This window comes from Sorex araneus, chromosome X (assembly GCF_027595985.1).
Source record: "Sorex araneus isolate mSorAra2 chromosome X, mSorAra2.pri, whole genome shotgun sequence".
Classification (NCBI taxonomy): Eukaryota; Metazoa; Chordata; class Mammalia; order Eulipotyphla; family Soricidae; genus Sorex; species Sorex araneus.
The window spans coordinates 165,149,308-165,164,302 of NC_073313.1; the positions used below are offsets into that span (position 1 = coordinate 165,149,308).

The window sequence follows — 14,995 nt, forward strand, 5'->3', positions numbered from 1 at the left end:
GTTGTGGGCCAGCGTCCACTCGCTCTGACCTGTAGTGACTCGGAAGACGAGGCTTGACAGCGACACAGGAGCACTGTCAGTTGCCTCGACATTGCCCGTTGTGCATGGAAGAGGTTCGCTTTGCATCGTGCTGTGTCTTCACTGCTCCCCTCCCCTCTCTCTCCACTCTGCAGAAACTCTACGAGCTGAACAACCTGCACGCACTCATGGCAGTGGTTTCTGGCTTGCAGAGCGCCCCGATTTTCAGGTTGACTAAAACATGGGCGGTGAGTATACTCTTCGCGCCGATGAACGACTCGGCTCCCCCCGACTGGAGTTGGACCATTTCTCCTCCAGCTTCCAGTGAGGGCGGTGCTATAATCATAGATAAGGACTTTGATTTGGAACCTTTCGGCAGTACCCGTATTTTCCTCCCCTTGAGGGGTTTGCAGAGAACTTAGGGGATAAATTATAGGGGGCTGTCTAATCTGTGTTCTTCGGGAAAGAATTTTGGAGAACCTCCTTAAAGCTCCTTTGACAGCTGAACGTTTCTGAGTCTTTGATGAGACAGTTGTTAAGTGTCAAATAGTGTCAAATTGAAACACTTGATCGTGTGAAGATTATGGGCTTGGAAGGTTGAAGGGAGATAGAAATACACGTTACAGCAGATCCCTCGCGACTGTTTCCTCGAGCCATGGCAAATCTGAGAGCAGGCCTGGGTCAGGCGCTGGTGCGATTGTGCTCATTGGATCTGTCCGTTAACAAAGGCCAGGAGTAAATTCTGACGGCCGCATGTTTGTGTGTTTTTATATTCAATGATGTTAAGGTCAGCCTCAGGCTGCCAGGTATTTTTCAGGTAGGTTTTTTGGTAGATAATATAGATTTGTTTAATTTGGTGATATTTAGTAGAGTCCTTTATAAGGAGGAATGATTTTATTATATTTATACAAAGGATTAGTGTGTTCTCAGGGTCCTGTGATGTGAAAGCTGACTTTGAAAAAAGAAACTTTTTTAAAAAAAATTAAAACTTTGCCTTTAACTGGTGTCGCTTTTCCTTTTCATAGCATTGGAGAGACAGATGTTTCTCATGGAAATCGGAAGATTTCTATATTATAAAAGCATTAGTGTAACAGAGCTTGCAATACTCTGTATATTTTATTTGTGTTATAAAACAGCTGGGTGAAAGGTTTTCCTGTTAAAAATTATTGTTAATAATGGCCATATTCAGCAAAATTTTGAATTTCATGGGGGAATGGAAATGATTATAAATAAAGTTATGAATTCCATCTTTGAAGTTTCAGGGAAAAGAATTACATTATCATAGGGTAGATTGAAATGCAATAGTTTCCTCAAGTTAATTTTTATTTTTCGTCAAGGTTTTTTTTTTGTTTCCCTCATGTATTTACATAGAAAAATTGTTTTATTTAGTAATGGCTCCATTGTTAATATTTCATATGGTGCCAGGCCTTGTCAGATTGCTTGATGTGTCACAGTGAATTATAATAAACAGAATTCCACCCTCTGCAGCTAACATTCTACTGGAAAAAGCCACACTGTGAAAGAATGAATGTTAGCACAGTGATGAAAGCTCCCAAGGAAAATAAGGCCGAGTAAGTGAGACAGAAAGCAAGGCAGGGAAGTCACTGGTAGAATCCGTGACGAGAGTCCCTGATCATTAACAGTAGCTTGAGACCCAGAAGAATGAGAGAACTGTTCATGAGGACCCAACGCAGAGGTGACAGCCTGTCCAGGGGGCACAATGGAGTCTAAGAGAGCAAGGTGGTCATTGTGGTCACTGATTCCTCAAGAATTCTGTCTTCTCACAGTGAAAGACACGCCGGGTGGGCCGAGTAGAGAGGTGACCTTACATTTCATAATACGGGTGCCATGAGAGATGGTCTAAACATACAATGGAATATTTTTAGCCTTACAGAGAAATGAAATTTTGACACATACCACACCATGAATGAAGCTGAGCAGAGTAAACCAGCTACAGTAGGACAGATACTTGGATGCAGTTGACAGGAGATGCGGAGAGTAGTTCAGTTCCAACAGTCTGAGATTTGGGGTTGTTTGTCTGGCACTGAGAAGCAGGAGCAAGGGGGTGGGGAGGGTGACCACTTAGCAGGATGGAATTTTACTTTGGGCAGATGAAGAGTTCTGGTGATGGGTGGTGATGGTTGCCCAATAGTGGCGATGTGCTAAATGAACTGCACATTTTCAAATGATTAAGATGGAAAATATTACATATCTCTATTTTGCCACAAGTTTATATAACCGTGAGGCTTATTCAGGTGGACTGGTTAAGCAAACAGGATGTAAGATCAGTTGACTTTGAAAATCTACCGAAAAAGTCCTGGGTTATAACAGTGTAGAGTGCCTGCTTGCATACAGGAGATCCTGGGTTTGTGGTGATCCTGGCATCACAAAAGATCAAAGTAGCAGGGGCTGGAGTGATAGCACAGCGGGTAGGGCGTTTGCCTTGCACAGGGCCGACCCCGTTTGAATCCTAGCATCCCATATGGTCCCCTCAGCACCGCCAGGGGTAATTCCTGAGTGCGCAGCCAGGAGTAACCCCTGTGCATCGCCAGGTACAACCCAAAAAGCAAAAAAAGAAAAAAAAGATCAAAGTAGCAACACACACGAGACCATCTGATAATAATAAAAATTAAATAAAAATAATAAAAGCATGCCATTTTTATTACCAGTACTGGAAACACAGTATCAAAGGGAACCAAATGTATTAGACTCAATTGCAGAAAATGAAAACTTTATAGAATATTAGAGAAGAATGAATAGATGGAATAATATCGCTTGTCCACAGATAAGAAAAGTTTAAGAAGCAGGTTCTTTCCAAGTGTATGTGGAGATCATCAGCATTTTCAATCAAAACCCCAGCCTGGGGACCTTGACAGGATTGCTTCAAACTTTTACGTGGAAATGTGAAGGGTCCTGAGTTGCCAAGATATCCCTAAAGAGGACTTGGGAACTGAAGGCCTGGTACTGACCGTCATGGGTAACAAGATACCAGCCAGGTAGCAACTCAGATGCTGACCCGTTACTCAGTCCCAGCAGTTGGGGTAGGGTCAGGAGCGCAGTGCAGCAAGAGTACATGGCTGGGACTGTGACTCAGGGGCGAAATTGGGGATTGTTTATTCAGGAGAGCTGGGAACGTACAATAAATTATTGTCAGATGAATCACAGACAGATGAATGTGAACCTTCTAGAGCCTTTTAGATGAGACTGGTTGATGAACAGCTCTCTGCCGTGCCATAAATAGAGTTTGATTTGAGGTAGCTAAGGGCTTTTTAGATAATCAAAAAGCTCCCGCAATGCAAGAAGTGATGTATGTTTTCCCACTGTGAAATGAGAATTTTTAAAAAATATTTCAGTTTTGCTCTGGGTTTGAGACCACATGCACTGATGCTCAGGGCTAACTCCCGGCTCTGTGCTCAGGGGTCACTGCCCCTGAAGTGAGAATTTTTACCAAAATGTGCAAAATGTGTCTTAGAGAAACTTTTTTTTTTTTTAACCATTTTGGGCCACACTCGGCAATGCACAGGTGTTATTCCTGGTTCATGCACTCAGGAATTACTCTGGCGGTGCTCAGGGGGCCATATGGGAAGCTGGGTCAGCCACATGTAAGGCAAACGCCCTACCCGCTGTGCTATTGCTCTAGCCCCTTAGAGGAACTTTTAAAAGGGACCTCAGAGTAGGCAAAGATAGGCACACTGGTTGTCGTTGATCAAGAATGTGTACCCAGAAACCTTCCAAGACACAAAGAAAAAGTTGGCAACTTGATGAGAAGATAGAGCCCTTAAGGAACCTAAAAGCTGTAAACAGGTGGGCTGGAAGAGAAGGACCCACGTGATGGCCTCAAGAGTTGTTCAGGGGAGTTGGATAGGAAAGGAGCACTTAGGGCCTTGTCAGGTATGGGTGAGTGGGGCTGAGGCCAGAAGGCCAGTTCCTGCATTCTTGTTATAAAAAAGTCAAATTTAATAAAGTCACAGCAGAAATAGGATCATTGAGTATCATGAACCGAGGAATGTAAATAAACTGCGGTTCAGGATCCATTATTTGTGCAAACACAGACATTCGTGCATAGTGTATGGATACAAACCAAGTAGTGAGGGCCAGGGAGAGAATCTTGTTTTTCCGCCTGGAACGGTCAGGGGTTGCTGCACAATTCCCCAGGGCAGGTGTCTGTGGTAGGTGCTGCCGGATTCTGACCCGAGGATTTGGGGGCCCCTCCATCTTCACACACCTTGGAAAGTGTAAAGAGTTGTATGTCCGTCCCCCCTCCCCCACGCCTGTCAACACAGGTAGTTCATGCTCTTGGTCAAAAAAAAAAAACCAACTTCACATAGGCACAGAGATCATTCTGGCAGACCCAGAAGTACTTGGTACCCTGTTTTTGGCACTGTGTGAAGGAGTGACGGGTCTGCCACCAAAAGTCGAGAGAGGAAGCAAGGCCAGACTTCCGAGGAAGAGTTTCCGAGCTGCCGGATTAGTTCCTTTGTCCGTATCTCCTGGACAGGCGTCTGTGCCCTGCCACTCCAAATTAAATGCTGTCCATTGGGTTACTGATACATTATGAAATTTTCTGTTGTTTTAATATGTTAGACCCTAGAATTACCATTTTTGTGTTGCCTATGAGACAAGTTAGATACAAATCAGAAGTGATTTTTCGCCTGATCCCATACCACCGTTTTTGAGTGATGATGAAGGCAGAGGTTAGCTCCCATCCGAGTGCTCGGCTGTGTGGAAGTGAAGGGCGGTGAGGTGGCAGGTCGCAGTGGAGGTTCACTCTAGGTTTCAAAGCTGTTTGTTGGGGTGCCAAAATGGAACATGGTGAACCCAGTTCCAGCAAAACCTGAAGCTAAGGACCCCTCGTCCTCCTGAGTTTTAAGGGGAGGGCCCGCTAGGGGGCCCCTTTCCCGATAGTGATTCTGTGAAGACCATCCATATGGGGGGGTCTGTGAAGAGAGACTCGTGTCCATCCCACTGATACACCTACAGTATGGGACAGTGGTGGATTGGTGTCAGCCTGGCACTTGGAGAGCAGGCACCTGGGGGAGGCTGGTGGCTCACTGCTGTGGCATCTGGTGACCCACTGTCTTGTCCTGTGTCAGCCCTGACGCCTTATTCATGTCACTGGACAAGCAAAGGACTCCAGGGCCGCAGCTGCTTCAATGCTACAAAATAACATGAATAGTTGATGGTGTTTTATTATATCAGCAGGAAATAGTAAGAGCCTAATGTGTTGAAAAAAATGTTCCCTGCTCCTTGGAATGCTCAAGAAATGTTTTCTAGGGGCTGGAGCGATAGCACAGCAGGTAGGGCATTTACCTTGCACGCAGCTGACTCGGGTTCAATTCCCAACATCCCATAGGGTCCCCCGAGCACTGCCAGGAGTAATTCCTGAGTGCATGAGCCAGGAGGAACCCCTGAGCATCAACGGGTGTGACCCAAAAAGCAAAAAAAGAACAAAAGGAAAAAATACCACTCAGAGCAGCTCTTGCTACACTTGTGTTTCTATTACCTCCCGTTTTCTCCAGGGGAACTCGGCAGCAAATCTACGTCACACCTTTGAATCAGCAGTGCTGCTGCAGGCTGTCCCAGAGACAGCATTGATCAGAGGAATCCCAGAAATACTTGTGTCCCCAAGAAGCCAGAAATAGAGGCGATACATTTTATAGATAGTACTAACATGGACCATGGTTGGATTAACCAAGGAATTCAGGGTGGAGGCATACTCAGCAGTGAGTGCCAAAGGCTCGCTCCTGGTTCTCTGCTCAGGGATTATGCCATATGGGGGGCTGGTCAGCTGCGTGCAAGGCTGATGTCCCATTCGCTCTATGATCTCTCAGCCCCTCAGTTAAATTTCACAGATTGCAAAATTCATTGTTTCTCAATGATTAAGAATGATTTTATTTTTTTTCTCCCTGACATGAGACACACAGTGTATTCTGAAATACTTGGGCATGTGAGCTGAATATGAATGCAGAATTATTTAAATTAGAAAATGATTTTACATATTGTTTACTCATTTAATGATGGCAACTGTATTACCATTTACTGCTTAGTAAGTTAAAAGGTATATGGACCTGCCAAAAATATATTGCAAATAAGGGATTGCGTTAATATTTTGATAGACTTGTCTGCTTTTATTTGTATATTACCAAAATATGGTTAAGGGAATTCGAACATTGAGATTTACAGTAACTCTAGCTTTGAGTCTTTGCTATAATTAAATGGGATTTGGAAATAACTTAGGCTTTTCTGTTTGTTTTTTAGTTATTAAGTCGAAAAGACAAAACTACCTTTGAAAAATTAGAATATGTAATGAGTAAAGAAGATAACTACAAAAGACTCAGAGACTATATAAGTAGTTTAAAGATGACACCTTGCATTCCCTATTTAGGTGAGTTCTTCACTATGTGTTCATGATGCCTTACTCAAGTCATTTACGTAACATTCAGGGTATCTCCAAAGTGTGTTTTCCTCTCAAGAAATTACTACAAGAATGTTGGGTTGAAAAACTGACTGAAATCTGTTACCTTATTATCTGGCGTGTATTTTCTTTCATTTTAAATTAGTTCTTTACCCTTAAGGTTTTCTATAGACTCCCCCACCCCCCCCTTAGAAATGGACCTTTTAGAAAAAAAATGATAGTTTCATTTTCTTAGTAATGCTTTTAAAGAATGAAGCAGTTATTTGGAGTTTAATACTACAAAGATATTTAACTTTAGCAAAGCCAAATTGGTCACAAGATTAATAGTGTATTTTTAATATGAGTTCTTATTCTATGGTATTTTAGGATGAATTATGAAATTATGAAAAGTATTGATGTCTTCTTTTTTTAGTTGAAATGAGTATTTTAGCAGTGGAAGTTTAGCTTAGAGCTGTAATAGACATATCTCCATTTTAGATCTAGTTGACTGGAATTTTATCTCTCTTTCCCCTATAATTTACAGTGTTTATAAATCCCTAGAAGTACTTATCCTATAAAATTACTTTCAGCAAAATACAAATAGAACTTTGTTAGGTATTTGGATTTTGTAAAAGTCTCAAACTGTTCTTTTTACAATGTGCATGTAAATTTAAGTCTGGAAAATGCATGCGTGTATATCCCTAGCATATATTACACTTGATTCTCCGCAGAGAAGTAAAATGAGAAACACTTGTTTCTCTTCAGTTCCTCTGTCCTTCCACCATCTCGCCTCTGGCCAGTGTCTGACTGCTCCCTTGATTCCCTGGGCAAGCCAGATGTCTGGTGCTTGTTTTGGAGACTTGGGGTGTCGTCTCTGAAGTCTGTGTGGTGGGGGGAAACCATATGGGGTGACAAGGATCCAGCTGGGGTCGACCGCATGCAAGGAAAATGCCTCAATTCCTGTCCTTTCCAGCCCAAGAAGGAAACTTTATGAGCATCAGGAACTTTAGATCAAGAATCCTTAGCCTTCCATTCCAGAATTGGAACTCCTCTGCATATTGATGTTTTGAGTCCTTGAACCTTGTTCTCTGTACCTAGAAGTAGGGCCAGAATCATGTTACCATGTCCTTCCTGCGGCCGATGGATCCCAGTAATTGCTTCTAATTCACTTCTTGATGAAGTAGAGAAACTCGAGCTCCAGACAAGTAGCATGGGGCCCCGTGTCTCGGATCCAGCCCCCGGGGTCTGGAGCCCCAGTCTTGACCCAGCTCTTTCCCGTTGCTGAACTCATGTTCTGCTAGACTCATGTCTAAAATGGGCTTCTTTCAGGCAGTTTATTTTCTCATTGAAATTTTTCCTCAAAGCCTAGCCTTCTATATATAGTAGAAAAGGGTATGGGAGATTTATTTTCTGTCAGAAATAAGAGCATGAAAAAGAAGATGAGTCCTTATGTTGTGGTTTTAGTTCAGAGGTCCCTTTGGCCCACCGAGACTTCTATTCTAGACTGGGGGGCTGGGGGGTGGTGGTGGTATGTGTGTGTGTGTATCACATGCACACATGTGGGGTGTATGCATGTGCGCTCAGATCACATGCTCACACACATGGGTGCCAGGGAACCCCACGGGTGTAGCTCAGTTCTGGGCTGGGTAGCTTAGGGGTGTGTGTGTGTTTGTGTCTGTGTGTATGTGTAGATCACATGCACACACGTGAGGGGGGGGTGTGCACTCAGATCACATGCTCACACATGCACACACGCGGGTGCCAGGAAACCCCACGGGTATAGCTTGATTCAGCGGAATCTGGGGAGATGTTTGTTGGACAGTAAGTCCTCACTTCCCGTGCTTCATAGAATCTTGAAAATGTGATTTTAATCGAAGCAACATAGAACAAACTAATTTTCCCCATAGCTGAATGGATGTAAACAAGAGTTAAGTGCCTGTGGAATATTTCTGGTTTCACACACGCAAGAAAAATCACTAAACTTAACAAGAGGGACATAGAACACTTTTAATAGTACACAACCATTTGTCTTCGTTTGTTCTTTGAGTTTGATCTGCTTATTCCAGTTGAAGGTCACAGGAGGCTGGAGCTCAGGGGACAAGGCCAGACCCCTCCCCCCGCCCCAAACAAGGGCACCCTCCATCACAGGGCACATCACACCCCACACTCCACCGGGACACCTCCCCCGTCCCCGCCCCATGCACCTGATGTTCTTGGCAGTGGGAGGAGACAGACCCACAGACACGGGAGATACGCAGACAGCGTGCCCTGCTCGAAATCGCTGCTTCATGGCCATTGATCCAATGAAAGGCATGGGGTGAAAAGACAGTACTTGCTACTTAGTACTACTTAGGACCTGTCTTCTCCTGAACTTAGCACCCTGAGACAAACAGTAATTATTATTGCCTCTGGGCTAAAACAGACTGGTCCAGTATTGGGGTGCGGATGAGCACCAGTATGGAGAAGCCTCTTGCTAGAACCATTATCTTCTAATTTCACCTCCACTGACCCTCTTTGTAATTCCCTCTGGTTTCTCTTGGCCCCAGAATCTCCCTTCTTGTTATGACAGCCTAATTCTCCATCACTTTATACCTCAGCTAATGAAGAAAGCACCTTCTCCCCCATCCCTTTAGCTTTTCTCCACCTACTATTTTATCCTAGAAGATTCCTTTTTTTAATTTTTTTGGCTCTTTGGACCACACTTAGTGATGCTCAGGGGTTCCTTCTGGCTCTGGACTCAGGAATCACTTCTGGCAGTGCTTGGGGGATCATATGAGATGCCAGGGATTGAACCCAGGTCAGCTGCTTGAAAGGCAGACACCCTGCCCATTGTACTATCACTCCGGCCCCTAGAAGATTTCTTTCTTTCTTTTTTTTTTTTTTTCTTTTTGGGTCACACCCAGCGATGCTCAGGGGTTACTCCTGGCTTTGCACTCAGGAATTACTCCTGGCAGTGCTTGGAGGATCATATAGGATGCCGGGGATCGAACCCAGGTCGGCCGCGTGCAAGGCAAACGCCCTACCCGCTGTGCTATCACTCCGGCCCCCCTAGAAGATTTCTTGATCAGGCCACCACTGACTTCCTAGTTGGAATCTTTAGCAGTTATTTCTGAAAACCCCATCTTCATTTTGGAAAGCTTAGCCCAGTTTTTCTCTTTATTGAAATTCACCACTTGTGACTCTGTTTCCCTTGGTTTATGCTCTATGCTCCTGCTTTGGTTTTTATCAGCTCCTCTTCCTCCTAAAAATGCCGCCTTCTGAGTGACTCTCTTTCGTTCCCTTCTCTCTTCTGAACTTCTTTTGGAGCAGTCAGGTGTTGTTTCTCACTTTGTTATTATTTTTCAGATATACCCTGTTGACTTCTAAATTTAGTGTAGACCTCTGCGTTCAGCTGCCAACTTAATGCCCAGGACCTTATCATAGTTCAAATTCCGATTTAGTGAGAGGTTTGCGGGAGACGAAATCAGTAAATCAGTATATCCTTCCCTTCTCCAGACCTACCTGACCCCATCTTAGACGGTGGCAAAGAACTTCAGAAGTTCAAGTTGAGGCACACGTTAGTGTCTCAGCGCCTATTTCATTTGGCCAGTCACTTCGTTTTGCCAGTTGAAGGAACATCTGAGATTATAGGACAGTTGTGCACTATTTGGCATGAATACTTGGTCGCCTTAGGGAAGGATAAAACATTTGTCGGATCAGTTGCTGTGGCTCGGCGTGCTTAGCTTTCAGCATGAAAAATCAACCCTTGGGATTGGAGGGATAGCACAGTGGGGAAGGCGTTTGCCTTGCACGTGGCAGACCTGGGTTCGATTCCCAGAATCCTTTATGGTCCCCTGAGCACTGCCAGGAGTGATTCCTCAGTGCAAAGCCAGGAGTAACTCCTGAGCATCGCCAGGTGTGACCTAAAAAGAAGAAAAGAAAAAAGAAAATCGACCCTTGATGATGGTGGCAAATGTCTTTGCTTGCAGACTTGAGAGTAAACGTTTTCTATCAAAACACTCGGGCTGCTCTTCAGCCAGTATGAAGCCTTGGCAGTTTACATATTTTGGGGCTGATGAGTGTATTCACGTTACAGGCAGCTGGTTTGCTTTTCTAGTTCTTGAGCTTTGGCGTAGTCGTTTTTGAAGAGTGATGTTTAGCAGTAGTCTAAATCTTGTTAATATTTACTTGTGCTGGGGGCTGGAGTGATAGCATAGCGGGGAGGGCGTTTGCCTTGCACGCGGCCGACCCAGGTTCAATTCCCAGCATCCCATATGGTCCCCTGAGCACCACCATGAGCAATTCCTGAGTGCAAAGCCAGGAGTAACCCCTGTGCAATGCCAGGTGTGACCCCCCCCCCCAAAAAATTTACTTGCTCCATATCTTGCCTGAATTTCCAATAAATTCGTTTTGTGGTTTTGTAATGAACTTGTGCTGATTGTGAATTCTTTCCTGCTCACCAAGTGAAGTGGTGGTGCCAGAAACATCAGCTTTACTCTATGCTGAGTGTGGGACAGACCTTGCCTGGGGTCCCTCTAAGAAGTCTAGGACCCATGAACCAGACGAGGGATGGCCTTTCACCTCGGTTCCGAATTCCTGCAGAGTTTGCCACAGGCTGCCCTTCTCACGTCTACAAAGGTTCTTAGCGAAGGAAGAATAATCAACCAGCAGGATCTAGTGTATAGAGAAGGGATGAAAACAGATCACGTGATGCATAGCCTGAGGGAGGGGGCCACTAAAAAACACTCACTGTTTGTGAAGCCTTAAGGAAGTGTGGGGACTCACATGCTGACAAAACCCTTCTTTGGAGACTGCCAGTTCTATCAGTAATTCAGTGTGGTTTGATTTGTACAAAGTCGCAAACATTTTTCTTGGCTTTTCAACCCTCTTCCCTTGAAGAACTGTCCTCTGTTGGTTTGCATGCAAAGGAAAAATGAGCAAGAGTAGACAAAATAAAAAAAATCCTTAGAATAAGGACAGATTTTTTTCTGGAAAAGGGATCATTTGGGCAAGTCTCAAGGGGAAAACATTTTAAGTGGGAATCGTTGTTTAAAATCTGAGAATCATTAACAGCACTCATTTGTTTTTGTCATTGGAAAAAAACGATCTTAAGGGGCTTATTGGAGAATTTGGCACAGCAAGTTTTGCTTTGCTGGAAAGAGAAAAATAGAACATTGTGCAAAAATAATTCAGTTGTGTGAAACATGATGAATATTCTTTCATGTGCATTTTCTCTTCGTGTCTTTACTTTGTTCATGTGAGATGCAGTAGCTTGATCAGCTTTGGGTGTATTCTGGTAAGAACTTATTTTTAGAACTGTGGAAAGAAGTTGGTCCCATTCTGCATATTACTCTCTGTTCCAGAGAAGTTTGTGCGAACTCCAAACTCTTGATGCAAGGACGCTGCTCTGATACAGACACGCACATTTACTTTTCTGTTTGATGAGTTGGATTTTCAGAGTGGGTTTTATTTTTAGAAGGAAAAGAGCTGTTCTTCGATGCCCCGGCCCGCCCCAGTTCCCTGAAAGGCCCTGTTCTACTCTCTTCATGCTGTCATTACTCTGTCTCTCTCTAGTGGAAGCCTGTTATTTGTCTTGGATCAAGATTTATCCTTATTTACAGAAGTAGGCACTTAGTAATACTTGTTGGTTGAGTTAAGTGATTCCCTTCCTGGCTTATTCCACTGTTCCAGTAACTTCATTTGCTTGAATTTTTGTTTAGTGCACGTAATTTGTTGTGTGGTACTTTGGTTATTGCTCCATGTCACCCCGTTTTCTTTCGCTACGTTAGAGGCTGGCACTAATTACAGAGGAGGTAGTGCCTCAGCATTGCCCTGCCTTCATGGCCCTTTCCGTCTCTCACCCCAAAGGCTGTGGTTGGTGCCTCGTTGATAATGTCTTTCACCGCTGGTGTCTACACATCACTGACAGTCCCTCTGAGTGCTGCCTTACCAGGCCAAATGGTGGAGGGAGGGTCCTGGGTTACAGGGACCTTAGATCTCACTGTTTCTTTCTCTTCCACTGCGTTGACCTATATTTATTGAAAGTTGAATACTGGTCTGTCAGTAGAATGTGATTCTTGAGCCTTCCATTATTGCAGAAATTTCCAGTAACCTATATAGAAATACATTCCGAAGCCTTAGCTGTGTGTGTGTGTGTGTGTGTGTGTGTGTGTGTGTGTGTGTGTGTAAATTACAGTTTAGCTAATATGGTCACAGTAATGTTAAAGTTTCTGGCATTGATGAGCAAAGTCACTGCAACCCACCCACCCCCAACACCCACCCCCAAGTGCTCACAAACCTCCGACATGCTGCCTAGTAGCTTTTTATTCAGAATTCTGTTAGGTCATTTCAGCACGGTGCAAAAGCTTGCTACAGCTCTGTGCGAATTAATGGAATATTTTTCTTCCCCTTTGGTAGAATTTTATCTGATTAAGCCTATTTTATTTATTTATTTATTTATTTATTGCTTTTTGGGTGACACCTGGCAATGCACAGGGGTTACTCCTGGCTTTGCACTCAGGAATTACTCCTGGAAGTGCTCAGGGGACCATATGGGATGCTGGGAATCGAACCCAGGTCGGCCGAGTGCAAGGCAAACGCCCTACCCGCTGTGCTATCGCTCCAGCCCCTTCAGCCTATTTTTTAAAATGCTCTGCCATCCATCTTAAAAATAAAAGTGATGGGGCCTGAGAGATAGTGCAGCAGGTAGGGCATTGGCTTTGCCCAACCCGGGTTTGATCCCCAAAACCCCTTCAGGTCCCCCAAGCCCCACTAGGAGTGATCCCTGACCACTGCTGGGTGTGGCCTCTCCCAGGAGACAGTGTGTCAAAGAATGTTCCCAGCCTGTACTGTTCTTTTTATTCATTGTTTTTGTTTGTTTCTTTTGGGGGCAGCACCCAGTAATGCTCAGGGGTTCCTCCTGGCTCTGCACTTCAGAATTAATTCCTGGCAGTGCTCGGGGGACCATGTGGGATGCTGGGGATCGAACCCCGTGTTAGGTGCAGGCGAGGCAAACGCCCTCCCCAAGCTCTACAACCTCTCTAGCCCTGTGCTATCTTTTTAAAATCTCACTTCCTTTCTTTGGTTCGATGTGTAGGTAATATATGCCACTGATTACTTACTCTTTTCATTTGATGATATAATGAGTTTTAGAACCGTAACGAAGTATGTTCAGCCATTTTCTTTTGGATCCTAAGAATGAGTTATGACCAAATGGCAGTTCGCCCTGTCCTGTTCTTTATCCAAAACCACATTTCCATTTTCCATTACTTCATTTATATCCTTTTTAACCTTGGGTTTTTTTTTCCTTATATTTAAAATTCCCCTAACATTCTTTAATGATTTATCCTCTAAAGTTTACTTTATAGGTCCCTCAGACTTACAATATAAGAGGCTAACATTCATCCTTTAATTCTATACTAATCCATACTGTATAGATTTAATTGTTAAGTGAATGATATTATTCATATTTTACAAGTGACAGGGAGGTCAGTTGACTTGCTATAAAAATATTAATTATAACTTTTGTTTGTTTGTTTTGGGTCACACCCAGCAATGCACAGGAGTTACTCCTGGCTCTGTACTCAGGAATTACTCCTGGTGGTGCTCAGGGGATCATACGGGATGATGGGAATCGAACCCAGGTGGGCCATGTGCAAGGCAAATGTCCTACCCGCTGTACTATGACTCCAGCCCCAAGGAAAAGTTCTTTAAGACTCTTCTATGTAGGGTTGTGGGTCTCTAAGTCAGGTCATGCAATTTTGTCAATAAATGGAGCCCGAGGGAAGTTATACTCAGAACTTAATGTGACAGTTAGATACTGTTTCCTCCGGGAAATCTTCGAGCAGAGGGTCTTGACTATGGAATGGTGGGGAAGGACCGCTGACCTCTTTCAGGATGACCCAAGGGAGATGCAGAAGTGCTCGCTCCTTTTTCCTGGCAGTGGTCTGTGGAGGTGTGGTGGGAGGTCCTGACCCATGAGAAGTTGAAATGATCCTCTCCTGATAAACCGCTCTCTGGGACCATTAGCCTCAGACCTTTGAGTTCTCGTTGACTGGCTTGGTTCTGTTTTGTTTTGTTTTCTTGAGCAAAAGCCCGTTGGTGTTTCTCTAAAATTCACAGATCAAGTAGGGAAGATCAGCTCTAAGCAGCGAACATACTTCTGGAAGGAGCTTTTGAGGAGTTCTCTTTGCTTACTTCCAAGAGTGGAATTGGCCTTTCAAACTGGCCAACGCCCCGGGTGCTGGCCTGGAGAGTGAGCGCCTCTGAAGCTGCTCCCCCTCCCCTGTAGAGGACAGCAAGGCCTGCAGAGAGCCGCCAGGCAGCTGGCCCGAAGGGCCGGGGTTAGCCAGACAGCACGGTCAGTGAGTGGGGGGGAAGTATCCGTAAACTAATAGGCTTCGCCATAGGTCCAGAGAGCCGCTGGCCGGGCCAGAATGCGCTTTTGTATGTAGCACCATTTGGTTGGTATCGCGCACCTGAACCACACTAGGTGGCTTTTGTGTCCAGCAATCACGTGAAGATAAGAATTTGAAGTAAGGGGGCTGGAGTGATAGCACAGCGGATAGGGCATTTGCCTTGTACATGGCCAACCCGGGTTCGATC

General features: G+C 44.5%; 1 protein-coding gene across 2 annotated transcripts in view; it reads left to right on the forward strand.

The window, feature by feature from the left end:
* Positions 1-14,995, forward strand: part of RALGPS2 (Ral GEF with PH domain and SH3 binding motif 2) — a 120,144-nt gene that overhangs the window by 48,730 nt on the left and 56,419 nt on the right. For both annotated transcript variants that reach the window (XM_055119908.1, XM_055119909.1), the window contains exons 7-8: positions 174-266; positions 6,277-6,403. In XM_055119908.1, coding sequence (XP_054975883.1) covers positions 174-266; positions 6,277-6,403 — 220 coding nt within the window. The remainder of the gene's footprint in view (positions 1-173; positions 267-6,276; positions 6,404-14,995) is intronic.